The following is a 27,236-nucleotide window of genomic DNA, read 5'->3' as shown; positions in this document are numbered from 1 at the left end:
GATTACAGGCACACACCACCACACCTGGCTAATTTTTGTATTTTTAGTAGAGATGGGGTTTCGCCATGTTGGCCAGGCTGATCTCTAACTCCTGATCTCAGGTGATCTGCCCACCTCGGCCTCCCAAAGTGCTAGAATTATAGGTGTGAGCCACCACACCTGGCCAGTTCAAATTTCTGAATCTGAAAAGACCTTAGCCAGAGAAAACATCTTACAATATACATTTTCCTTAGAGTACACACAGTTTTCTTCTCCTTGTTGCTGATCAAAATGAAAATATGAAGTTGCACCAAAGGGGCAAAAAAAAAGAAGAAATAAAAATATATGCAGTTTCTAGAGCTGATTCGGGATTCCTAGTGAGCCACCTAAGTGTCAGGCAACACTACTGTAAGGTCATAACCTTTATGATGCTCATGGAAGCAGAAGTATCCCATTTAAAATGAAATGCCAATCTCATTTTTCTGCTGCAAGGGGTGGAAACCTTTTCTGCATTGTTACAATTTTTATTACTTAAAAAGATATGAATTTGAAAGTTATAAGATAAAAATGTCTTATGATTTGACCTCCAGCTCAAATGTTTCTATCACAAATCACACGATAGGTTGCTAGAGTCAGACTTGTTTAAGAATGACTTGTTTCTTTTCTGTCCAACATGGTAGCTCCTGCCTGTGATCCCAGCTACTAGGGAGGATGAGGCAGGAGGACTGCTTGAGATCAGGAGTCCGAGATCAGCCTGGGCAACAGAAGGAGACCATATTTCTAAAACACTGGGAGAAAAAAGAGAATAGACTTGTTTCTTTTCTATTTCAGTAGTTATTTGGAGTAAAAGAATTTACGTTTAATGCAAAGGTCAACTGTAATCTCAATAATAATTAGATTTAAATTTTTTTATTGACTGAATGTTGGAGCTGCAACAGGTCTTACCCATGAATTTTATTTATTTAATTTTTAAAATTATACTTTAAGTTCTAGGGTACATGTGCACAACATGTAGGTTTGTTACACAGGTATACATGTGCCATGTTAGTTTGCTGCACCCATTACATGAATTTCATTTTATACAGGAAGAAAAAAGTTCTTGGGAGGTTAAAAACATAATAATAACCTGCTTAGAGTCACACAGAAAATAATTTCAAAGTCAGGACTAGAAATCACATCTATTTCTCTTTCTTTTTAATTAATTTCTATAAAGGAAAGCTCTTTAGTTGCAAACTGCCAATGCAGATACACACACTTGATTAGATAGTTTAGATTTTCTCTCACTTAGGGCCATGAAAGATGTCTGTACCAATACCTCACTTTGACCGTTTCCCTGGACCATTTCTACTTGAAAGTTTACTTTTTCATGCTCCCACGACCACTTGTGGTCACAACTCTACTTAACGGGCCTCTTTCTGAAAGATATTCAGAAACTAATATTCACATTTGAACTCCGTTCTTAAACAGCATTTTATCAAACTAAGGAAGCATACAAAATGTGTGTTGCAGAACCCAACAACTTCCCCTGAGAAGCGGCTGGAGATGAGATGCTACCTGAGTTGTGGGAGCATTACAGTTAGCTTTATTGCTTACACAGGAAAGTATAGAATAAAGAAATTACAGAGGATAGGAAGGCAATGTATCCTCAGGAAAGAAGACTGTCACCAAAATGGGAATCGCCAGAACATCACTGCAGTAGCTCAAACACAAACTGTACCAAAAATTGTCAGTAGCTGGAAATCAGGGAGCCAAGGTTACATCTTCTTTTAATTTGGAGAATTAAAAGCCTGGGACAGGGGAAGGAGTAATTATTAGGGAACAGGAACAAGAAGGGTGCTACTGGCTGAGTTATACTCTGAAATATGATGACTAGAAAACCCTCAGTCCAAATATGGTGGCTTATTCAAGAGAAACATATATTCTATTTGATAGCATAATCCATGACCCACATGTTTTCTTAAACATTGTAATAAAAGATATATACTATGCATACTGGGATATTTGGGGGTAAAATGAACTCATGTATATTTGAAATGTCATCAAAAAATAAAAAGTTGATAGATAAATGGGTAGACATTTGGTAAGCAAATATAGGAAAATATTAACTGTAAAATCTCAGTAGTGGGCATAAGTTTGTTTACTGAATGATTAATTCACCTTTTCTCTATCTTTGAACATTTCATAATAAAATGCTGGAACTTTAAAAAAAAAATTTCATGGTGTTTCTGGGTTCATATATGATAAGGAACCTATCTTGATATCCTATGGTAAATTTTATTATAAAACTCATTACCTATGCCAAACAAACAAAATAATCCACCAATTCTACATTTAGTAACCTCCACTTGCTTATTTTTTTCCTCCTCTGCATCGTCTCCCAGACTCCACCCATCACTACCTCTTTCCCCTACTACTTTTAAGGAATTGATTTTTAAGATGAATTTCAAAATTATATCAAGGGTAAAAGATTCATATAATTTTAACCATTATCTAATGACAATGAGGTATCTTTATATGGCAACCAATAATTGCTATAAAACATCTAAGAGCTTTTTCTGACCCCCTCCCCTCACCCAATACCATTTATTTATTGAGAAGGGATTTTCCTTAATGCTATACTTCAATCCCTGGGGAATTAGAACATCTGTGAATAATGTGACTTGGGAAAATGTAAAGTTCACATTACTGAAAAAATCTGAAAGGTTAGATGGTAAGCTTATTCTGTTGAAATCAGTAGAATCCTCGGGTTATTCAGGACACTCCCATTCTGTACACACCTTTTCCAATGGTCAATTGGTCAGTGGACCATAAGGCCAGAGGCTCCAATGTGAAGGTTGAGCTTCTCTGCTGCTGGATTTTCCACCCAGTGATTCATACAGATATTGTATAAACTATTAAATATGTATGATGCAGTACAAAGCCCCTCTAAAAGCATCTGTATTTAACTAAATCATGTCTCTGACAGCAAGAGGCATGCAGAGCAATTTAACCTAGCAGGAAAAGTACTTCTTTTACAAATCACTGCAGTGCAGAGCTTCAACCATATGCTTCTTTTTGCCCCCACCTCCCGCGCCCGAACACATCCAGTAAGAAAGGAAAGGCTTAACTTAAATGGTTTGAAATACTTTTAGATAGGATTTTAAAACAAAACATAAGACTTTAGAAGTGTTTCTCAAAAATTTTACTACCTTAAGGCTTTGCCACTACTCTGTCCCTAGAGGTCAGAGAAATAACCCAGGCTCAGGTTAAGTCTCCTTAACCCAGGGTTGAATACCTGGAATTAGCCCACTCTCTTCTATCATGCTCTTCCAAATGTCTACGCTGTTTACTGACTAATATCAAAGGCATCTAGAAACTATCACTGTACAACTAGATCCCCCATATTCTTCTCTTTCACCCCAAAAAAGATTCAAAGAAAAAAGTTTTGGATGGGAAACTTCAGGGCACATCAAAAGTTAAATGATTGTTACCCCTTCACAACCGAAGACCAAAGAATCTAGTGAGATAAGTAGTACCAATTAAGCAGTTTTCCAAGGTACCTAAGCATTTGGCAAGGCAAAAGAATAGCAGGGGGATCTCTACATTTTTTAAAAAGTGCAATGACACTGTAAAACATTTTTAGAAATCTCATGCACAGAATTAACTGTGCTCCCAGAGACAGGTGGTTTTACAATAACCTGTGGTGGGGGGAAAATGTGTTGAATGAGTACAAAAATAATTAACTTACTGTCAAAAAAATTGGGGCTAAATGCTTGAATTGCCCAACTCAAAATGAAATGGTATTACTGTAATTCAGCCAACTGATCAGGAAATGTGCTGTGCAGCATTGAAATGAACTTCTTTTCACAATCTGGCCAGTACAAAATGGAAAACCTCAGGATGACCTGCTTTTCAAAAGCAGTAGATTTCAAATTTTAAGGTCACTGTACAGGGTGTAATAAAAATAGCTACCATTTCTAAAGATCTAATCTATATGTTAATTTACTTGGCTACCCATCCACCTATTCATCCAAAAGATGTTTACTAAATGACCATATCTGTGCCAGGCATTGTGCTGGGGTTTGTAGATTTGGTAAGAGGAAATTAATTTCCATCTTCTTCTAAATTTTCCTTTTCTTCTAAAATAACAAATGTGATCTGTAGAGAGTGAAGGCATGATCTGAATTTTTAGAGTGGTAAGGTCTGAGTCACCTTAGAAAATGGAAGAGAAGGCTGACTGTGAAAAACAGAAACAGGTCAGACATTGTGCCAAGTAGTATATACACATCAGTTCTTATTTATAATCTTTACAATCAGTATGCAAAGTAACTGATATTTTTCTTATTTCACAGATGGAAAAAGTGAGGATTAAAAAAGATGCACAGAGAACCCACAATTACATAGCTAGTAAGTGGTGAAGCAAAGATTCAAACCATCTGAACTTCAAAAGTCATTTTTCTGTACCACTGTACAATATCTTTCTACTGATACAAAGTATGGAAGAAGACTTTCAAAGCATTTTTTTAAAATCATCAATTACATAAGAGATCATTGTTTTTGTTGTTGAGCTCTACGGTAAAATTTTTATTTGGACTTACACAAGACTCAACGGGAGGAAAAGGGGAAGAAAAGAAGAAAACAAAATGTGATGATGAGAATGTACATGTTCACATGCATATTACAGTTTCTACTTTGGATAGCTTTATTTTTCAGATCCGTTCAGCTTTTTCCAAAACCAGGATTTAATGTGGAATATTAGGTTATCCACTCAATTATGCTATGCGTCTTAAGTCTGGCCAAGATGAAACCAACCCATTTAAATGATGTTGCCAGTAAGTACATGAACAAAAATAATTTAACATGCTAAACAGTATCATGGCCCTCTGTTGCATATTTCTTTGAGCATCAACAAGATGAAGGAAGAAGGCATGCCATGAACTCAGAGTTTAGAATAAAAGTGTGATTTCTCTCTTTCAATTTTTTAAGAGTTTTAATCAGTATTTGAAAGCACCATACAATTACAGCAAATTAGAAATTACTCAAATTAAAATGAAAAGGGAAGATCAGGTCAGTAGTTACTGCTTCCTCTGCCATAGATTTCCCATTTATTTTAAAAATGTGTGCTTTTTCAGAGTTTTTCCATAGACATTCTAGGTTGATCTTGTCTCTGCTGCTTTATGCAACTTTTTTTTTTTTTTTTTTTTTTTTCAAATAAGTATCTTGCTCAGCCTCAGACTGCTGGGCTCAAGTGATCCTACTGTTTCAGCCTCCCAATTGGCTGGGACTACAGGTACACATCACAACACCTGGCTAATTTTTAAAATTTCTTCGTAAAGATGGGATCTCACAATGTTGCCCAGGCTAGTCTTGAACTCCTGGCCTCAAGAGATCCTCCTGCCTCAGCCTCCCAAAGTACTGGGACTACAGGTGAGCATCTACTCACCTACAAACTACTTCTCCCATCCTTAAGCAACTTCATTCATTCCTTCAATTATTTTTTTGAGCAAGTGCCTCATATGTACCAGGCCCTACCTAAGACTGAGAGGAAGAGGAAGGCAGGCACTGGGGAAAGAGACTGCAATAGTTTCTGCTTCTGTGATATTTAAATTCTAGTGGAAGACTTAGTTTTCCTAATCTTAGGTGGGCACAAAAGGCAGACTTCAGAAGTAAGAGTCCATAGTCTTATAATGGATTCTATTTGTGCAGTTGACACATAGTGGAGTAATTCTTTTTTAATGAACCTGTCAGGAAACACTGGTTATTGTATATGCATGTCTAAGTATCTGAAATTTTCCTTCACTCTGGATCCAGTTATGGAAATGTTTTCTTCTGATAGTGTTTTGTTTGATTAGTGATAGAAGAAGAATGCAGAATTCAATTCCAGAAGGGATCATGCTCAGGCAAGAGGTCTTTGGAGGTACTGGACAATTACAAGCAGAAAAACATAATCTATCTGTTTCCATTCTCGGTAACCATCAAAACAAAACAGCCACAAAAGCAGACTAGGCTGTCATAATAATTTAATGATTGCATTTTTTAAAGCTGGTGGAGTGATTGTTTTGGTAGATGGATTAAAATAAATAAATAAAAGAAAGCATTAATACAGTTTATTATTATCTTTTTGATGAATTGAAGCCTTCTTATTTACTGGTGATACCAAAGCACAATTTTAAAGTACAGTTAGTCAGATTTCCTGAATTGCTAAGGAAATGTGTTAATTTCATAGAAATTCTAAAATATCAGCATAAAAAAGTAGTTGAAAATCAAAGAGGAAAAATGAATTACATGCATATAGATATATATCTCATTTAAAAATTTTTTGCTTATAGACCCCAGATTAATTAATAAGGAAGTTCTACAGGAATCAAAGAAATAAGTGTTAAACATTTTGACTAAACATTAGTCCTGATGATAACCTAGCTCCGCAAAATCATTGGCATGTCAAATGCTAACAAGGATGAGAATGAGTTTTAGAATTAAACTTACAAGCTATCATCTTTCTAAATGAATGAGCTGCTCAGAGATGAACTGATGGTAACTAAAGAAATCAATAATAAAATGATCAGGATGAACATCCTGTATCGTATTAGAAACAATTTTCTCTTCTTTCAGTTAATTCTGATGAAAATATACAAGGCTCTAGAGCAACAAGTTTCTCATCAACATCTAAATCAATTTGAACTTTTTATCCTTACAGTGTAATCGTAACACTGAATATTGTCATTGTGTGACACGTCCAATTAAGGCATGTCCAGTGAAGAAAAGAGTGTATACTTGGATGGAACTCATTTATTTTATATTAACATGGCTTGAAGTGACATTTTAAAAGTTGCTAAAATGATTTTCACTTTAAAAATCGGTTTCTCGTGTTTAAATACTATTTCCTCTGATGCTCAAAAATAAGACATTAATTTTTAATGCCACAAGTTTATAAACACTTTGAAGTTAAAAGTATAAATATGCATTATTTACTTTTCTATTAACTTATTACCACAGCATTTACCTTTTTCATTACAAATTCAATAATCTGTTATACCACTAAGCTACATGGAGCACTAGATATTATGTTAAACAAAGATCTTGTTTCTATTGTTCTTAAGAACAAGTATGTCCACCCCCCAAAATACAGTGAATTCTGTGCAAATTAAAAGAGATTTTTTAAATGAGTAGTAAATCAGGTCCAATTATGAGCAACAGAGTCTCAAAGGGTCCTAGATTAACCTCACCAGAACTTTCCATGTTGAATTAAGCATGCAGTTTGGTCAGGAAAGATATCCTTTTTCTATATCTTGTTTATATCTACTATAAATACCATAAGCATTCCATTAGCATTAACCCAGTGATTAATGCATATGTCATGGACTGAGGTTCTAATCAGTGATAATAACTGCCTACAACTATTTCCACAACTGTTCATCTCCCAACTCTTTTACCCTGACTAACAAAGAAATGCCTACTAAAGTCTAAGAGTTCATGTAGTTACAGGAAACCAGATGCATTATTTATAAGGATGCAAAGGCTAGAAAGTTCGGCTGTGTCGCTTACCCCAGCAGCAGTAGGCTCTAAGCTATTGGCAATAGGACCATTGCCAGTGCATTAGAAGATGAGATAGAAGGGATCCCTGCCAAATAAAATAGCTAAGTAATAACAAATGTTAAAAAAGGAGAACCTTGGGGGTTGGAAGGAGTCTTGAAGATCACTGTTGAAGCACAATTCAGGAGATCACCAAGCTTTTGCAGTCAATAGAGAAAGAAGAGCTGTAATCTCAATTAATTCTTTGTGTCTTATCTTTCTTGAGTACTTGCTTTTTAATTACAGTTATACATTTTTTTTAAAGTTACAGTATCTGCACATAAATGAGAAATTACAACTGTTATAAAAGAGGTAAAGTGCACAGTATGAGATTTCAAGTTCAGGTATAATTAATTGTGTGTTTGTATGGTCTGCCCTATTTAGAAATCCATACCACTGTTTTAGTGATCCAGGAAAAATCAGTATTTTTCTTCTTTGATTTCAAAGAAAAATAAACCCAGACACAAAACCCCACAATTTCTTATTCTTCATATGTTCCAACTGATATACTGTTACAGACAGATACCTGTTGTGGCTTTAAGTAGATCTTGAGATAGTGCCATTCAAGTTTCATTTTCTGTTTAATCATCGTCAGTCACTTGGAATTTATACCACAGCACAACAAGAGGCTGCATGCTTTAAATGTTAACAACAGCAGGGGATGAGAATGCCATCTTGCCTAAAGAAAAAAAACCCTAAAATCTGACAAAATAAGTCAACTGAAACACAGAAAAAAGGGAACTTAACATAGGGATTGTTAAAACAAATAACCTTCCATATCAATCTGAAATTTAAACTAAAAGCTATGGTTATAGTCTGCTTCTCAAAACTCATCTGAATGTTACCATCAGTTTCAAACATGAAGTAGCTGAGGCTACATACCACATAGTGTGTTTACTCTTTTCTTTGAACAACCTAAGAATTTCAGATGTTTACTGCATATACCTTTTATCTACAATGTCATTCTCATCACTATCTCCTCATCCCAAATGTGTGTGCACTAGGGAGGTAGGCGGGATGAAGATTGTGGCATTCTTTTTAATTATCCAAGTACCAAATAAATATAACTTGGTACCTAAAATTGTTCTACTTTTAATGCCTTTTATCATACTAAATTGGTGTGTCTGTTTCCGTATCTTGCTTAGGAAACTGGGTTCATAGAGCAGATTTGGTCATCTCATTAGGGAAAAAGGACCATTTCTGAAAGTAACTGCAATGATCATCTGCCCTTTAGACTAGCAGGATAGAGGTCACAAGAAGAGCTTTCTGAGCTCAGGAAGTGTTCTTCTGAGCCTTCAACCTCTACTATCTGTGGGTGAAAAGAACACAGGATGAAGAGTCAGAAAGATTGGGGTTGAATCCTGCTTCTACCACTACTTGACAAATACTGAATTGAGTATCAGTCTCCCCATCTAAATAATTGAACTAACAATATCCATTCTCAGATGAAAGCATCTGACACATAGTAGATGCTTATTAAAATATATTATTGTTGTCTATTATTACTATTAAGAATAAATGAAAAATCCACGGTATTGACACTATTGTGGCACTTCTCTTGTTCCCAAGCAAGTGCCTCTTCAGCACTACAGAGAGGAACAGCGACCAGTTAATAAGTAGATTCTGGAATAATTTGCAGTAATCCTATCAAAGGAGAAACAGAGTTTTATAAATCACCATGAAAATAAATATTTATGATGAAATGAAAAACAAATCTTCCAGATGTAAAAACCAGAAATAAATTTAAAATATACATATGTAGAATGTGAATGCTTCTCAAAACGTTACAGGTTCTCTAATAAATATTATGTAAGCCAATGTTAGTTTTTTAAAACTTTGACTTAAAAATACTGAAATATCTGCGTCCATGATTTAAAGTGAAGGCGGTTTACTTTTCATTGTATATGTGTACAACTTAAAAAAATGATAATCCAACAAAAAATTCATTAACTCGATGTTGACATCCATTTAATAAATACTTTCTGAGAACTGGCATAGTGATAAGTTATGGGAATAGAAATACAAATCAACCAAAATTCTCCCTCTAGTATTTTACATTCTGGTGTGGGAAATGATGTGCACATCAATATGGATAAGAACTGGCAAGACTATGGTTGAAGAAAGAGCTATGGGACCACCTAGAGTGAACTGCTGGGGACTAGAAGATAGTCTAACATCTGAGTATAACTACAAAATCATAAAGGGTTTGATTTCACTCCTTGATTGGACAAAAAACATTTTTTATAATTTCAGATCATTATTTTAATAAAATATACCCAGGTCTGCACTTCAAATAAAAAGGAAGCAGAAGAGTTATGACATTTTGAAAATTGAGACTAGAGCCAACTCTATTCTTCATGAAGACCTAGACCTTCTCCACGCTTTTATTAGACTAATTCCTCAGTGCACTATTTACCCAAAAGATCACAGCCAATGTTCTAGAAACCTTAAAAAATAAGCAGGGACTGGGCGTGGTGGTTCACGCCTGTAGTACCAGCACTTTGGGAGGCCAAGGCAGGTGGATCACTTGAGGTCAGGAGTTTGAGACCAGCCTGGCCAACATGGTGAAACACTGTGTCTACCAAAAATACAAAATATTAGCCATGTGTGGTGGTGCACAACTATAATCCCAGCTACTCAGGAGGCTGAGGCAGGAGAATCGCTTGAACCAGGTAGGCGGAGGTTGCAGTGAGCCAAGATCATGCCACTGCACTCCAGCCTGGGTGACAGAGTGAGACTCCATATCAAAAAAAAAGAAAAAAAAAAAAAAAAGCAGAAAGTTTTATTATACTTGCTTCTGTGTGTATACATGTAGTGCATGTTACTTTCCATTTTTCTTTTTTCTTTTTTTTTCACTAAGCTGAATGAGTTTAAATATCAGTCCTCCTTACCGGCACTATAAAATCATTTTTAAAGGTTTTAATAAACCTCTTAGGTATCTAAACCTTATTTTCATTTCACATACAGTCTCATTTGCACACACAAGGTAATTCTCCCACCGCCATAATCTATGTTTCCTAAAACACGGCCAGGGACCCTTTGTATAGTTTATTTTCTCACAGATAACTTGGAGAAAGTCTGAACAAAGGTGCATTTATGCTGTGAAACATTAGGGAGGTGAAATTAAGAAGCTGGTATGAGAACAACAGAGGAAAAACATGCATCTGGATCAAGTAAGAGAAATGTACAAAATTTGTGAAAAATCTATTATAGCCACTTAAATAATTTTCTCTCAGATATATGTAAGGCTATGCCTCTTTGTATCACATTTCATCATAAAAATATCATGTTTGACAAGGCAGGTTCCTCCTGGTACATTTCATCAGAGCTGGGGCATATTCGATTTTACAGCTTAAAAAAAATGCAGCAGCAGCAACTTCCTTTTCATAGCTTTGTAGACTGAGAATTGTTGAAAAAAAAAAAAAAAAAAAAAAAAAAACCTGTTCTCAAAGCTACATTATTTGTGAAAGAAATGGATTTTTATAGGCTGATTCAATATGTAGATTTCTAGGTTAAAATGTAGGACAATATTAGTGTAGAACATTAAAACTAACATTTTAAATATTTTGTCATGTAGAATTTTATTTTTTAATATATCTTAATTCTCATTTGTAGTTGAAATCTTTATCAAATGACACAGAAGTTTCTTGTCAGTTAGTCACTGCTCTTAATACATGAATTTTAAGAAAATTGAGAGAGGAATGACCATAAACGAAAAATTTTGGTTTTATAATTTTAACAGATTAATCTACTAGATTCCTCGATTATAACTAGGCATCCTTTTTAAAATTGATCACTTCTCCTTTCTTTGGATCAATTCAAGTCTCTAAACAATAAAAAGTAAAAAAGAAAACAAGTCTTATTTAATGAATAAGACAAGTTTAGGAAATTGCAAGCTGGGTATGGTGGCTCACGTCTATAATCCCAGCACTTTGAGGCTGAGGTGGGAGCATTACTTGAGCCCAGAATGTTTGAAACCAGCTTGGGCAACATAGGAAGACCTTGTCTCTATTTAAAAAAATAAAATTGTAACCTTTTCATATACACACATTTCCAGACAGTCTAAACAAAAGTATCTCCTCAGATATGTAACACAGTCTTTGTAAATCCATCTCTGTATCAAGGATAAGTGTCTGCTCATCAACAATGATTCAACTTACCATACTATAGTCATACTTTTCTAAAAGTTTCTAGTTATATTTCAAAAAGTTCCCCAAACTACTTGCAAAACCCTATTTAGTGTAAATTAATTTCCAGCACCTTTAATCACCACTAATCTTTTACTCTTGATGGTAAATTATAGAATGTCATCATCTTTTAAAATGAGATAAATTTCAGGATTCTGATTTCTTAGTAAAATGAGCTGTAAATATGAAGTAGAAACAACAATTTGCTATTTTAGAAGACAGACAACAGTAAAATAATAATAATATTTTCTTTTCTTTTTTTTTTTTTTTTTTTTTCTTTTTTGAGATGGAATCTTGCTCTGTCCCCTAGGCCAGAGTGTAGTGGTGCGATCTCGGCTCACTGCAACCTCCACCTCCCAGGTTCAAGTGTTTCTCCTGCCTCAGCCTCCCAAGTGGCTGGGTTTACAGACATGTGCCTCAATGCCCGGCTAATTTTTGTATTTTTAGTAGAGTTGGGGTTTCACCATGTCGGCCAGGATGGTCTCAAATTCCTGACCTCAAGTGATCTGCCCGCCTTGGCCTCCCAAAGTGCTGGGATTACAGGCGTGAGCCACCACACCTGGGCAATATTTTCTTTTGAATTACATAACCACAAATGGGTTTTCTATCTTAAGGAATATTACAAAAAATAAAAACTTGATTTGAAAGTCTTCCTCTTGCCATATTTTACTTCCCATTATGATTATGTGTCATTATGCACAATTAATCACAATTAAACTTTTGACTTCGCTGGGAACTCCTTCAGCCCAAGGACTATTTCCTATTTATCTCCCCCAACCATTACACCTCCCACCTCTCACCTCCCAAGAAATATGCATACACATTTCCTAGCCTCATCCTGAAATACAGTAGGCCCTGGTTATTATCTATTCATTTTCATTAAAGAGAGGGAAAGTTTTGACTGAGCGCAGTGGCTCATACCTATAACACTTACTTGCTATTTGACTTCAAGTGTCACTTAGCCTATCCCTATCTATATTTTGCTTTTCTTACCATCGAAATAATGAGAATAGTCCAAAATTTCTTTAAAAAGTTAAAGGAAAGACTGATTAAATTTTTGATAATTACAAATACAAATTCCTGCAACATTTCACAAAGCCAGGCATTCTCTCTCTCTTGCCCTTTCCTTCTGACATTTCTTAAAAAGCTCTTTAAAGCTTGGTATTCACTCAAGAGGTAGTGCTAGAATACCTCAGCAAAGAACACATCAAGAGTCCATCGTTGATGGATAAATTCAACCTAAACACCAACCTGAAATCAGAGATAGTTATGGACTTGAATAAAAATGAGCACAGCTCTAGGCTTGAACCCACAGTGACCCAATTAATTGGTTTTTGAGAGTTTGCTGACCTTTGGTAGACTGAGAGATAAAATGAAAAGTGCCATTCTGGCACTTTTGATGATTAGCTGAACTATGTATACACAGCACCTTTATCAGAGAAATGAATTAAGTATTCACAGCTTGTATGGGAGATGCATTATAACAAGAGTGGGACAGAGAAAAGTGGAAGACGCCCACAGATGAACTACCAGAGTTGTTATTTCGTTTAGGTTTAAATGGTGATGTCTGCAAGTCTGATAAAACCTCAATCAGTGTTATCTCACAACAGGAAAAGACCTGGTGAGTTTTCTATACAATATTAAATGGAATGGGCTAAGCATGCTCTTTTTCTTTCCAAATTGAAAAATGAAAAACACGCAAACCCTAATCAACATACAATTACTCTGGTAAAAGAAACTAGCAATTTTTCAAAATCTCTTTAATCATGGTTTTTTTTTTTTTTTTTTTTTTAAGGATCCATATCAAGTACTCTGACTTTTCTCATCAAAGTTAGAATATTTTACAGATTTCAAAATGTTTCCCATGCATTCTAATTTCAAAACTGTAACTCATTTCTCTACGTTTTTCTACTTTCTTTCAAAAGGCAGAATTTCCTGGGTTAAAAAGAGGGCACTGTTAAGAGTAATTATGATGGCTCCTAGGTACTAATGAGTCTTTTAAAAAATGATACTGCAATTATATTCAGTCTTCCAGCTTATTATTTTCTTCAGATTGCTCATCCTGCTTAGTTTTGTCTGCCCAATGAAACACAATTTTCAACAACAACTATTTTTAATTTTCCTTTAAAATTCTGTTACTAATACCTATTTTCTGATTTTTCTAAGGTCATTTGCTCATCAGTTGTCAATGATTGTGTTGTTGTTTTCCTGTCTAGCTCACTTTTCCCTGCTTTTGCTACAGAACTCTCCTCTCTGTAATGATCCTACACCACGTGGTTCCCATGGGGCTGAGCCCATCTGCCCTCACTAACCCCAACACACACAGCAGTGGATACGTGCCCTAGCCCCTACTCAGCTGGAGTCATTAATCTCCCTGGATGCAGTATTTTAGGGTCAGACATGATGCAATCAGGGCCAATCAGATTCTTCCCTAAAATGTGCTGTTTGGAGGAGTAGAATTTGTCTTCTTTTTAGAACTACCTATTTGTTCTTTGACTGTGGACAAGTCACACATTTCTGAACGTCAAGTCCCTCATCCATGGGATGAAATCTAAGCCAGTGAGTTGTATAAATAAATGACTCAAAATAAGAAAATATGCCTTATAAAATGTAAAGTATGATACAAGTATCAATGATATATATATACACACACATATTATATATAATATATGTGTGTGTATATATATACATATATCATACACATACTTACACACACACACGCGTATTTTACAGCCCAAAAGAATAATTCTGTAAAGCGTTAATTTCAACCAAATACAAAAGGTCAAAGCTTAATCAAAACTTTTTAGATTCTCTTCTCCATTGGTGGAATGCAGTGACAGACAGTGAATGACTTTAGAAAGGGCAAAAGCAGAAGCGAAGAAACAAATTATACTTGCAAGCACTATTGTTAAAAAAAAAAAAAAAGAAAAATAAGATATATTCATGTACAGAATAAATGAACTGATGGTGAAGGCAGTAACTTGCTTGCACATATGAATGGCTATAATATACGAGCCCCAACTCTTGTACCAAGTCACTCTAGTATCCCCAAAATCTGTAATTAACTCTCCACTCAACCAAACAGATGAGGTAATACCAGTAGGGCAATTTTCTTTTCGAATTATTATTTTATTGCTATATGATGCATGACAATTTGTTTGTCATTCTCCACAGTGGGCAGAGCCACCAACCCATGAAAAATGCCATGTTTATAGAGATCTGAAAACACAATTTGCATTCAATTAAAAGTAGCTCTCCAGCAGTGGCAGGAGAGGTTCATATGTTATGACCAATAAAGATCTGAAATTGAAATGGCATTTTTCCAGCTGAGAATCATTTAGCTAAGCTCCCAGAAGTTTTTTCTACCATAAAAGCAGGTAAGTCAGTTACAACTGAGGGTGGAATGTAAGAGCCATGGGTCTAAATTTCAGCAACGGACCACCCAGATCTGGTCCAATCTAATCAATACATATTAGTGTGCCATTCCCAAGTGAAACTGTTCTATCTCATTGTGACAGAAATGTCTCTGCAAAGACATTCTTTCCCTTCAGCTAGTTTTTTTAGGTGCCAAATTAAAAACTGAATTGTTCATTTCATTCAGAGATTTCAAAGAAGACTTCCTGGATAAGTTCTTTTAAAATGAAGCCTTAGCTGAGAATATATAATATTTTGAAAAGACATAGTGATTTCCTGGCAAAGAACTGTCAGCACCATCACTTACACTAAAATCATAAACTTGATTCCTTCTCCAACAATAAGGGCATCTTCCAACATTGTTGAAGTAAGATGCAGAGACTCTCTGACTTTTATTTTCTTTTTAGAGCCATGTCACTTTTCCACACACTAGCTCTCTTCCATACATGAAGGGACCACCTTAAAGCAAAGTTGTGCTAAATGATTTACATGCATTTTCTCACATTAGACTTTCCAATTTATGTTTAAAATAAACAGGGTTCCTCAGACCTAGAAACTGAATATCAGGCCGGGCGTGGTGGCTTATGCCTGCAATTCCAACACTTTGGTAGGCTGAGATGGTGAATCACTTGAGCCCAGGAGTTTGGTGGCTGTGTGGGCAACATGGTGAAACCCTATCTCTAAAAAAATTACTCAGGTGTGGTGGCACACGCATGTAGTCCCAGCCACTAGGGAGGCTGAGGTAGGAAGATGGCTTGAGCCCAGGAGGTCAAGGTTGTAATGAGCCATGATTGCACTGCTGCACTCCAGCCTAGGTAACAGAGAGAAACCATGTCAAAAGAAGAAAAAAGAAATGATAAGGAAAGAAAAGAAAAGAGGAGAGGAGAGGAGAGGAGAGGAGAGGAGAGGAGAGGAGAGACAAAATTGAGTCTCAGGGAAGTTACACAATTTGTTTAAAATTATACCGTAATTAGCAGCACCAGAATTTATTTGTTTTATTATTTTTGAGACAGGGTCTCTGTTGCCCAGGTTGGAGTGCAGTGGTGAGATCATGGCTTACTGAAACCTCAATCTCTTGGGCTCAAATGATCAATTTGCTCAAGCAATCCTCCCACTATGGCCTCCCAAAATGCTGGGATTACAAGCATGAGCCACGGCTGTTGTCCTCAGCATTATTGAATCCACTCAGCATTTGTGCTCTTCCCATTTCATTCACCTTCCATGCTTTGATGTGTAACATGAAGATCATATGGGTACAACTGGCCCCAGACAAGTCATTTACTTTAATCCACCACATATACTCCCAATAAACTTTGTGCCAAAGGCTACTTTTCAATCCCCTCACAGAATCCCATTTCTTTCAATAGTAAGGACTTTTTCTCTGAGGCAGCAAAACCTTACGTGACATAGCAGGCTACTGTATTATCTGGGGTTAAATGCTGCTGTGTGACTTTGGACAACATATATCAGTTTCATCTGTACAGTGTAATAAGTTTTTACGATAACCATGAGCCATCATCCACGTAAAACATCTAGCACAGCACTTGGCACACAGTAGGCCTTCAATAAATGTTTGCTATTATTCATATTTGACACAGATATAACCACTTCAACTATTTTCCAGGGATTTATCTTGATTTTCTTTCCTATTACTATTTGTTAGATGTTCTGTTTTGTTTTCCTCATTTATGTATTAAATTGGAATGGATGGTGCTTAATTCAGCAAAGTGGTTGGTATAACAATTTTTTATGGTATTCAACAGAATTGTCTGCAAAATGGGATCACTAGCAGCTGGCACCTCCAGAAGAAGTCATTAAGGCTTGTTCTAAACAATCAATTTACTTCTGCTGATTCTATAAAAGGAGCAACAAGATAGTCCTATTGACTGTTTTGTAAGGTTCAAGTTCTTCTAAAACTTGTCACTTATCTGTAATAGAAAACTCATTTAGGCAATTACTTATAAGTTTTTAGTCACAGATGCCTCATTTACAAAAAACAAAAGAAAATAAAGAAAATAACAATGTTTATCTTTATCAGGAGACTAGTATAAATAACTTAAAAATTATAATTAACTCTAAACTAGTGAATGAACAATGGAAGTTTCCAATTTCAAAAACTTGACTAGTAAACACTGTTTTACAAAGGGAAGGACTAAGAACTTTGATATTTCACCAATATTTACAAGTAGTAGGAAAAAATAAATAGAAAGGGGGCAAAACTGATAACGTGTTTGGAAATGAAAAATCCCTTAAAAACCTCCAGTCAAGAATGATTTATTTATTGTTACAGTGACCTATAAAATACATTTCTGATTGGTATTTAAAGACATGAGAAAAATGCTTACAATACATTAAGTAGGTAGATGGGTAGGTGAGTGACTTTTATTTTCTTCTTTTTTTTCTTTTTCTTTCTTTCTTGTTTTTGTTTGTTTGTTTTTATTTTAAGAGAGATAAGGTCTCGCTCTGTTGCCCAGGTTGGAGTGCAGAGGTTCAACCATAACTTAGGACAGCACCAAACTCCTGGGCTCAAGTGATCCCCCCACCTCAGCCTCCCAAGTAGCTGAGATTTCAGGGCTATCACTAGGCCTGGCTAATTTCTTTATTTTTTGTAGAGACGAGGTCTCAATGTGTTGCCCAGACTGGTCTCGAACTCCTGGCGTCAAGCTATCCTCCCACTCTGGCCTCTTAAAGTGCTGGGATTACAGGCATGAGCCACCATGCCTGCTCTTTTTTATTTCTTTCTAATCCAACATGAGTTACAGAGGAGAAAAGGGAACTTTGGGGGCTGCGAAGTCAGATCCATCTCCTCTGCCTATATCTGTTTGCTCTAAAAGCCTCCTCTGTTTTACACTGACCTCCAAATCGAAGAGAACTGTTTAATACATAAAATGTTTGCTGAATCCATACTACTTCAGAGAGGCTTTTCAACATTTACTTTAGAAAACACCAGTGTCATTAGTTCAAAGAATGTAGCCTGTACAGGCACAATCACATTAGAAAAGCAGAGTTCGCCTTTCAAATACAGGAATTTACTAGCATCTCCTTGCGGCTAAAATAAAGTGAAAAGAAATCTATTCTTTGAGGCTGATTATTTTTGACCAGGCAAACTTTTCTGAGGCCTTTGACTTTTTAAAATCTATTTTGCATTTTTGAGTCTGGCTTATTGTTATCGCTGACTCTTCAAGGTTCACCTTCAGCCTTTACTAAATGGAGATATTTGTACCTCACAGCTGTTCCCTGCAATGCAAGTTCTGCGTGTGGCTGCCTTGAAATGGACTGTGTGCTTCATGCTATTTTCGTTATTGTAACTAAGACTGGACCTGGTTTCTGCCATGATTGGTTTATATATTCAAATTGAAGAGTATATTTTCATGAGATTAAAAAATGTAACAAACTTGCCAATGTACCCACTGAATCTAAAATTTTAAAAAATACACTAGGATTAGTAAAAAATACATATTGTACTTATAAAGAAACAAGTAAAACAATAGTTAATATGAAGAAGTATAATGAAAAAGCTAAAGGAGAAAATAAAATGAAACACCAAAAGTGAAAACACAAAAACAGAAGCAGCCGTTGTTTCACCTATGGCTTTTCTCTTTCTCTAACACCTTATATTCAGTTGGTTAGGGAATCCTGCTGGCTTGACTTTCAAGCTATTATAGACTATTTTGTGCTACCTCTACTGCTACCAGCCTGGGTCAGGCCACTATGCTGTCAGCAAAAGGCACCTAACTGGCATCCTGGATTCTGGACTTTTCTCCCAGTGAGTCATTCTTCATACAGGAGCCAGGGTGATTCCACTAAATACCAATGTCCTGACAATGGCCTACAAGGCACTACATGCTCTGGCTCCCGGGTTTGTGACCCTCATCTCCTATATTTCATCCCTTTGCTTCTTCTACTCCAACCCCACAGGGCTCCTTATGGTTCCCCTACAGGGCACATGAACCATGCTCTTGCCTAAGGGCCTTTACACAGGCTGTTCTTTGTCTAAATACAGTTTCCCCGATGTTTCTTTGTTTTTTGTTTGTTTGTTCATTTGTTTTTCTTGAAACAGAGTCTCACTCTGTCACCCAGACTGGCGTGCAGTGGCACAATCATAGCTCACTGCAGACTCAACCTCCTGAGTTCAAGTTATCCTCCCACCTCAGCCTCCCAAGAAGGTGGGACTACAGGTGCATGCCACCAAGTTCAGCTGATTTTTCAATGTTCTATAGAGCAGAGGTCTGACTAATGTTACCCAGACTGGCCTCAAACTCTTGGACTCAAGCAATCTTCCCGCCTTGGCCTCCCAAAATGCTAAGATTACAGGCATGAGCCACCATGCCCAGCCAGTTTCTCTAGATGTTTACAAAGTTAACCCTTCACTTCTTTCTACTTTTTGTTCAAATATCAACAATTTAATGAGACTTACCTTGATCAACCCAATAAAAATCACAAGTCTCAACTCTCCTTATCCCCTCCCCTTCTCCACGGTTTCTCATTTTTGGACTACATAGCACCTTCTAATATATCATGTAATTAGTTTATTATATTCATTGTTGATATTCTTCTAATAAAATTAAGTTCCACAAAAAAATGGATTCATGAATCAATTCAACCATATTTACTGAGAACTTACCATGACCTGGGGTGACTGATGTGTGAAAACGGCACATTGAAATATTTTAATATCATGGTACACAAAACTTCCCTTCTTAGTGTTAAACCATTGCCAAATATCAAAAACTAATTCTGCTCAGAGTTAGGGAACGGAGTCAGATTTCATAATTACTTATCTCTCAATGATAACGCAATGAATAGAAACGTAAACTGAGAGATTCATTTCACTTCCCCAAAGCTCAGGAAAACCAAAAGAAGTATTTTTTTACATTCCCAAACTGCTCAGATATGCTTAAGGATTATGAGAATTTCAATAACTTTATTCAATGAATTGCACAGGAGAGAAACTATTTCCAGACAAAATGCCAAAAAAGAAAAACCTAGTATTTGCTTCTGTAGAATAAACACTTAAAAAAAAGCTCAATATGATTCCTTAATGCTAGCTATATAAAATCCATACAATTACACTAATCTTTTTATAAGTAGAATTATAAAACAAATAGCACAAATTCACCAGCAGAAATGATCATTTTGGAGGATATGATGAGAGCCCTTGGAACACGTAGGAAACTAATTTAGCCCTTTCTAGCATTTCATTTCCTGTTTGATCTCACTAGGCTATTGCCATCAATCCAGCTAAATGAAGCTTTATGTAGTTAAAATATAGGCAAAACACCATAATTCACACAATAAAATATAATTTTATACCATAGAGTTACAGTTCTAGCACCACCAACCTGGAGGGAAAGGCTGTAACATCAAACAGGATTTATTTAAACAGATTGACAAAACAACTTAAATTGCCAAAAGGACAGACTTTCTTTTCATGAGTTTTCCTACCCTGCTGAGAGCAAAAGGAAACGGTTTCTTCAACACACTCCCCAGATTGAAATAGAATAACTAGGAACATCTATTTATTGAAGAGCTTATCAAACAGAAAAATGCTTTAAATAAGGAGCTAAAATAAGGAAGAGAAAGACTGCAGTTATAAGTTTAATTTTCAAGGTTTGATAAACTCCCCTGTTGAGTATCAGAATTTAATACAATGATATTCTCAAATTATAAGTATCAAAAATTCTTTATGATAGTCCCTGCTAATATCTTTAAGTTCCCCTGACATAGCACAAAATCCCAGTCAATCTAAAAGTTATAGAAGTCCACAAGCACAAAGCCCATTTCACATTAAATGGATGAAAACTAATCTGAGATCTTATCTAGGGACTTGCTTTCAAACATTTTCGTAATTAGTTACTTGCTATCAAATTTGAATTAAGGGCATCTATATATAGTTTTCTTACTCCATCACAGCTGACTTTATATGAGAACGAAGAAGTTTTGGAACAGAGGCTCCAAACAGCTGGGTATCATGCCTCAGGCAGTTGCTGAAGGCATCCAGACAAGATGAAAAGACACACAATGTGCTCTATTGCTTGCCAGGAATTAAGCCTCAGAACTGTGCAATAATTTTTCAATATTCAAAGCCACCAGATTACCCTAAAACTAATACATTTGTGGTATATTTTAATATTCTTATGTATACTGGGAGGACAAGATGTCTAGTTGTCCTTGAGCATATTAGGAGGCCATTTCTACTCCAAATAGCAATACCAACTGTTGCCAAACTCAATACTCTGGCCCTTAATAGGGGCAGAGGATAGACGTGAACATGACCTTCCAAAGCAGATAGTGTCTTGGGTTAAAAACCAGTGAACAGAATATGTAAGTATACTTACATGAAGAAGTATTTGCTCCTTCTGTTGATACTGATATTCTAATGGGAGACTCTATAAAACATAAAAGTGGAATGAGGTTTTACTGAGTCATGCTGCTTGGACTCTTAAATTAGAAAATTGCCAGGCTTGGGTATCACCTAGTAAAAGAGTACTAGAACACAGTGCAACAGAGAAGCTGAAGCATTTATAAGTCAGAAGATATATGCAGTACTCAAAGACCACAAAGGAATATTTCCATAGTCTAGACCCGAAGACTTTTAAAAGGGACGAAAATGGAGTCAATTCATCTGTAAGAATATCCCACACACCAAGCATTATCTGAACTCCCAAGACAGACTACTCCGAAGAGATCCACACCACAGGGTGAGATAGAAAATACTTTCTTTTAGGTGTGGTCTTGATTTTTAGAAAACATGAAACCAAAGGGAACAGCCCCTGGATTCCAAGAGAATGAAAGCCAACTTTCATGCATGCGAAATAAATAAACAAACAAGATTGAGAGTATTTCCAGGCAACTTGGATCTGCATAAACATCCTGACCAGAAAGTGCTGAAGTCCATGCAAAGTCTGCTAGAGCAATAGAGTTATTACATTAGAATCAAACAAACCATGCTAATTAAATAAATCATACAATAGTTGAGGATATCTAGTAGCAAGATTTTCTTAGGTAGCGAAGATAAAAGAAGAAAAAACAGTAGTCAAGTACAGAGAGAATGAAAAATATGACTCATGCAGAAAAAAGCATGGAACGGATGGGTTTTCATTAGTAAGAAATAAAGAAGTCTTAGTATCAAAGAAGGATTGAAAGTCAACAGCCAGAAAGTTAACAAGATTCAAGTCACATATTAAGAAATAATAGTTATAGTCAATTTCCCAAGATAAGTTCCATATAAATGTAAAAGCTCTTTTTTCCTAATGGCATTTACTGGAGTCACATATAATGAAATCCCTATATTACAGAAACGTATAGATGAAAGGTGAAGAAATTCAGAATATTTGATTTATTTTTTCTCTCTCTCTTTCCCTCTCTTTTCCTTCCTTCCTTCTCTCAGAAGAGTAACAACCTCTTAGACTCCAGGATGATACCATTCCACAACACACATACACTTATATCTTAGTAATGACACATGAATATGCCCTAAGTATAGCTAAAGTAGTCTAGGATACAGAGATGTTTAGCTTTCATGGTTTTAAACAATAGTTTGGAAGGGAAGAGGAAACCAATGAAGGTAAGATGGAAAAAGGCATGTTGATTATAGGTCATTCTATAGTTTCAACAAGATACCAGCCATAATGAAAAACTTAATGAAGCTAAAATATTAAATGTGGAGTAACAAAAAGAATATTGAACTTGAAGTACCTTCTCTTCCACTTCCTGAGATATATGACTTAACATTTCTAATGCTTCAGTTTTCTCATCTGTAAAATGAGGAAAAATGATGTCTTGTTTCACAAGTTTATTGTGATTATTAAATGAAATGTAAGAATTTTTGTAAAAGAAGAGGCACCAGGCAAAACCAAGTTACCATTGTACCTCTGGGATGAATTTCCAGTCTTGGGTGTTCAAAAATTTTCTTCCAAATAAAGATTAATTTTTAAATGTTCTAAGGTTCTATTAATTATAGAATTACAAAGAATAAGAAAAAGTTTAAAAAATGAAATACATAGAGGATTGATTAAATGCATAGCTTGTGAAGAAATCAATGAATTGTGGTTATATATGCATTGCTAGAGTTGGGTTCTAAGTTGCTAATATCTGCCCAGACTATGAATGCTATCAGCAAATATTATAGGCAAGTGAGAAACCAACAAAAACAAAAGACAACAGCATTTTTAAATGTCAGGCTGTAAGTCTTTTTTTTTTTTTTTTTTTTAAGTTTAGCGACCCACAACTGATCATTACAAACCTAAAGGTCACAGATCAGATGTTGATAAATTACCCAGGAATACACTCTGAGGGGTGAAAGAGTAGAAGGCACTAAGAGAAGCACCTGGAAAGACATAAAAACTGAGCTTGTAACTCAGATATCTCCTTTACTTGCTTAATGTCATTAAGTTGCATCTAGATGTAGATTTCTTTCACTCATGTATGTTTCTCAGGCCTAAGTTTGAAGATGCAGCAAGAACCATCCTCCCTTAAGTAAAATCCAAAAAGACAGAACAAGGTTGAGAAAAACACTGAAGCAGAAAACAAGAGCAGCAGAGAGGTTTGAATGCAGAAGGGGTTCTGATTAGTAGAAGGAGCAGCCAGCAGTTATGGTTGTCATTCTGGTTAGTAAAATTTGCCAGGCTTATTTTCCTTACCTGAAGACATATATGCTCCTTCAGTTGAGGCTGGCATGCCAGTGATGATCTCTGAAAAAAAAAAGGTGATAGGACATTATGATATATAAGCAGGAGAGCAGGAGGCCGGGAGCAGGTACCACAGCCTGCCTTCAAACTAAAAGGAAGTATAAAGGAAGGAAGTATTGCAAGGGAGTGAGAAAAGTCCAGGCTTTAACCATACAGAGAGTGAGAAATGCAGAAAGACAGTTCAAATTGATAGTTCTCCTTTCTTAGGCAAAAAGCATAAAATCAGCTGTGCTAGAATAATTAGTAAGCATTCACTGCCCCCACTTGGGTCAGTGAGGAAGAATTTATGTCAAAGAGGCAGTAGGCTTCTCAGGAAGAAAAGTCGAAATAGGGGAACTAAGAAAGTCAAAGCTATCAGATCACCCAGCTATAGTACGAATTTTTAAGTTACGATCTTTAACAAGTACATTTTTGTTCAAAAATAAAAGTAAGCCAAGTTTCTAATTAGGATTGGTGAAAAACATCAAATTCTGGCACTGAACTCTATTTAAAATTGCCAGTGAGAATGAAGACAGGCGCCTTATCATATGATAGATATCAGCTACCCATGCAGTAAGTATGCAGTTCCCACCCCAAAGAAATGAAGGATGAACCCAACCTGTATACTTCTGGATACATCATTATCATTAAGATTGTGATAGTCTTATTCAAACTTTGAACTTGTTTTCTTGCTGCCTTTATGATGGAATACAGGGTAGTTACATTGTCTAATTCCATATTCAGTTCTTGTGAAAAGGGCTTCAGTTTGGCAGAATCTAACACTTTTAGCAAGGCACAGTTTTATGAGGCCTGGAAAGACGTAGAGATGCAATGATGCATATCATTCAAGTTTCATTGTGTCATAAGTCTTGCCAAATGACTTAATGTTAGTTCACATTTTCTAACCAGGACAAAAGATAAGTTGAATCTACTGTGATACTATCTACTGTACAAAAAATTATGAGATCTAACTGAGAATCCTAAGCAGGTCATATACAATTTTATGTTTAAATTAATATTCTGTTAATCACGGAGTAGAAAAGTTTATTACTAATAAAATCATCTTTAAATACAGATATGGCCATTTAGGGTTTCCAAGATTGGACTAGTCTAGTAGGTAAGTGGAATCAATTTAAGTGGCGATATTTCTTCAACCTCTGAAGTTTCTCTAGGGACAAAATATTTTGTGGAACTGAAAGGAAAACAAAGTCATGTGAGACTCAGCAGCAATGTTTAAGAATAAGTGATTAGCAATATACCTTTAGTAAGACCAAATGTGTCTTTCTGCTGCAAATTAAGAGTGGATGATCCTCTCTAATCACAGATTAAGAGGGCAAACTATTCAAGGAGTAAGATTGGTTTCAATACATCAAAGTTGCCTACACTGGCTCTTATATCCACTAAAAATGGGGCTAAGTGAAAGGAATTAGTATGTGAGGGTACATCATTTTCTTAGGATTTTCTCAAGCATCAGACGAGAAACAAGATATTCCGAATTGGTAATATGAAGATATCTGTTTCTGAAGCAGCTCCAATAAGCTTTCTCAATTTGGGCTGCAGAAAATGAAACTGTTCTTCTTTGAGAAAATGTAATCTTAGAGAAACTATATTAGAGATTCAAAGTGCGTGTCCTTCTCTAGAAATATCTAGAAGGGCCATGTTTCCAAACAAAGGACCCACACTAAGAGAGATGCTTCCTTCTCTTGTCCTTCAGGATTCATCAATGACATTACAACCAGATGAAGTTGTAAACTCAAGGTGCACAACTAGAGCTGGGCAAAAGTCCCAATCCCAATTTGGATATCAAGACTCCTTTCAAATTTATTTTTGACAAACTAAGTAGCTATCCACTGTGACCTTCCAAAAAAAAAAAAAATCAGAACTTTTCTATCTCCAGCAAAAAATACCACAGATTAGAGGAAAGGTTAACCATAATGTTCCATTTTTTAATTGAATGTTACATAAAAATACCAGAACAGGAGGTTACTACTGTAACCTCTACACAGAGACGCAGCTACACAGAGACAACTTAAAATAACCCCTCTTCCTAATATTAGGTATTTATCTTGGAGACCTTAAAATATCTTTAATGATTATGGTTTCAAATACAAACCTTCTGAATTAATCCTGGAGGAAATACAAGCTCAAAAGTTAACCTATACTTCTACACCAAAGGAGTCTTCATTTTAAACATAATCTTGCTAGTAAGAAAGTTAATCTTTTTAATTAAAACCACTCAGCAAGCATTTTTATGTGTGCTATGGGTAGAATTTATAGATTTGGAAAACAGCCTTTTGTTAAAAGTAAATTGAAAGTAATTTTATATTACACTTACAGACTTTTAAAAAAGCATTAAATCCTGCAATCTTCATGATATTTATTTAAGCAACATATTTTCCTATAGTAATTTGGTATATTAAATTTGTTAATTTATAAAGGACAGTCCCTTCATTAGTGCAAATTAATTAGGTTTTAGAATTATCAGAAACTGAACACAGCTGAGCAACTTATGCTGATCAGGCAAGTAAACATAAGGAACATTAGTATATTTGTAATGTTTGAATTCTTTCTTAATAAACTGGGTCTGGTCTCAGGAAAAAGTTGCATGGTCTCAAAGATACCTTCTAGGAAGAAATTTTTCTAATTATTATGAATGTAACATGTCTGCAATTTCACCATGATCATAACATACTAAATGTAATTATGTAGCAAAATACACATATACACATTGTATACAGTATATACAAATATACCTAAAATGTGTCTGTGTGTATTTCAACATTCACTTATGTGACTTTGTTTTTCTAAACTTACAGGTCACTGCTGTACATACAAAAATTTTGATCAAGTGATTTCTTTAAAAGATTTAAAAGCGGACACACTTGTTTATTACCAGTTAAAAAGATGACTTGAGGAACATCTTTGAGTACCCAAATTCTTCCTGTTCATAATGAATGCTTACTCTAAGGCAATGGAGAAATTTTGAAATTAATAAATGGTGTAGTGACAGGATGAATACCATACATTGAACAGACAAGTCTACCCTATTGTTTTCATGTGGTTCTCACGTATTTGCCTTCCTGGGCATCCTACATAACACAACATACATGTAGACTGTTAAACAAATTATAAAACATATTTTACATGATTTTCAATGTAACTGCAGGTTGTTTACCAATATCGTGAAATTACTAATATCATTATCAATTTGGGAGAGGGGGTAAGGCTAAGCCTATTACCCATATGAGTCCATTTTTAAAAGCCGTAATTGATAATTTAATTAAATTTTATAAAAATAATATATTCCTGCTCATCTCAAATGAAACAGCTATTTTATTGCTACAAGCCCAACTGCTCCTGTGGGAACTTGAATCTCACTCAAATAATTTTTCTTCTGATTAAAAAAGAAAACTTAGGAGAAGATATGATTGATTAG

The 27,236-nt window shown here is 35.5% G+C and overlaps 1 protein-coding gene across 11 annotated transcripts in view; it reads right to left on the bottom strand.

The window, feature by feature from the left end:
• NRG1 (neuregulin 1) overlaps window positions 1-27,236 on the bottom strand; it is a 1,143,721-nt gene that overhangs the window by 132,570 nt on the left and 983,915 nt on the right. For all 11 annotated transcript variants that reach the window (XM_033230537.1, XM_033230529.1, XM_033230472.1 and 8 more), the window contains exons 4-5: window positions 23,774-23,824; window positions 21,470-21,520 (exon numbers count right to left, since the gene is read on the bottom strand). In XM_033230537.1, coding sequence (XP_033086428.1) covers window positions 21,470-21,520; window positions 23,774-23,824 — 102 coding nt within the window. The remainder of the gene's footprint in view (window positions 1-21,469; window positions 21,521-23,773; window positions 23,825-27,236) is intronic.

The sequence above is a fragment of the Trachypithecus francoisi genome, unplaced genomic scaffold (assembly GCF_009764315.1).
Source record: "Trachypithecus francoisi isolate TF-2019V2 unplaced genomic scaffold, Tfra_2.0 Contig01440, whole genome shotgun sequence".
NCBI lineage: Eukaryota > Metazoa > Chordata > Mammalia > Primates > Cercopithecidae > Trachypithecus > Trachypithecus francoisi.
This window is presented reverse-complemented; position numbering and strand designations above follow the sequence as displayed.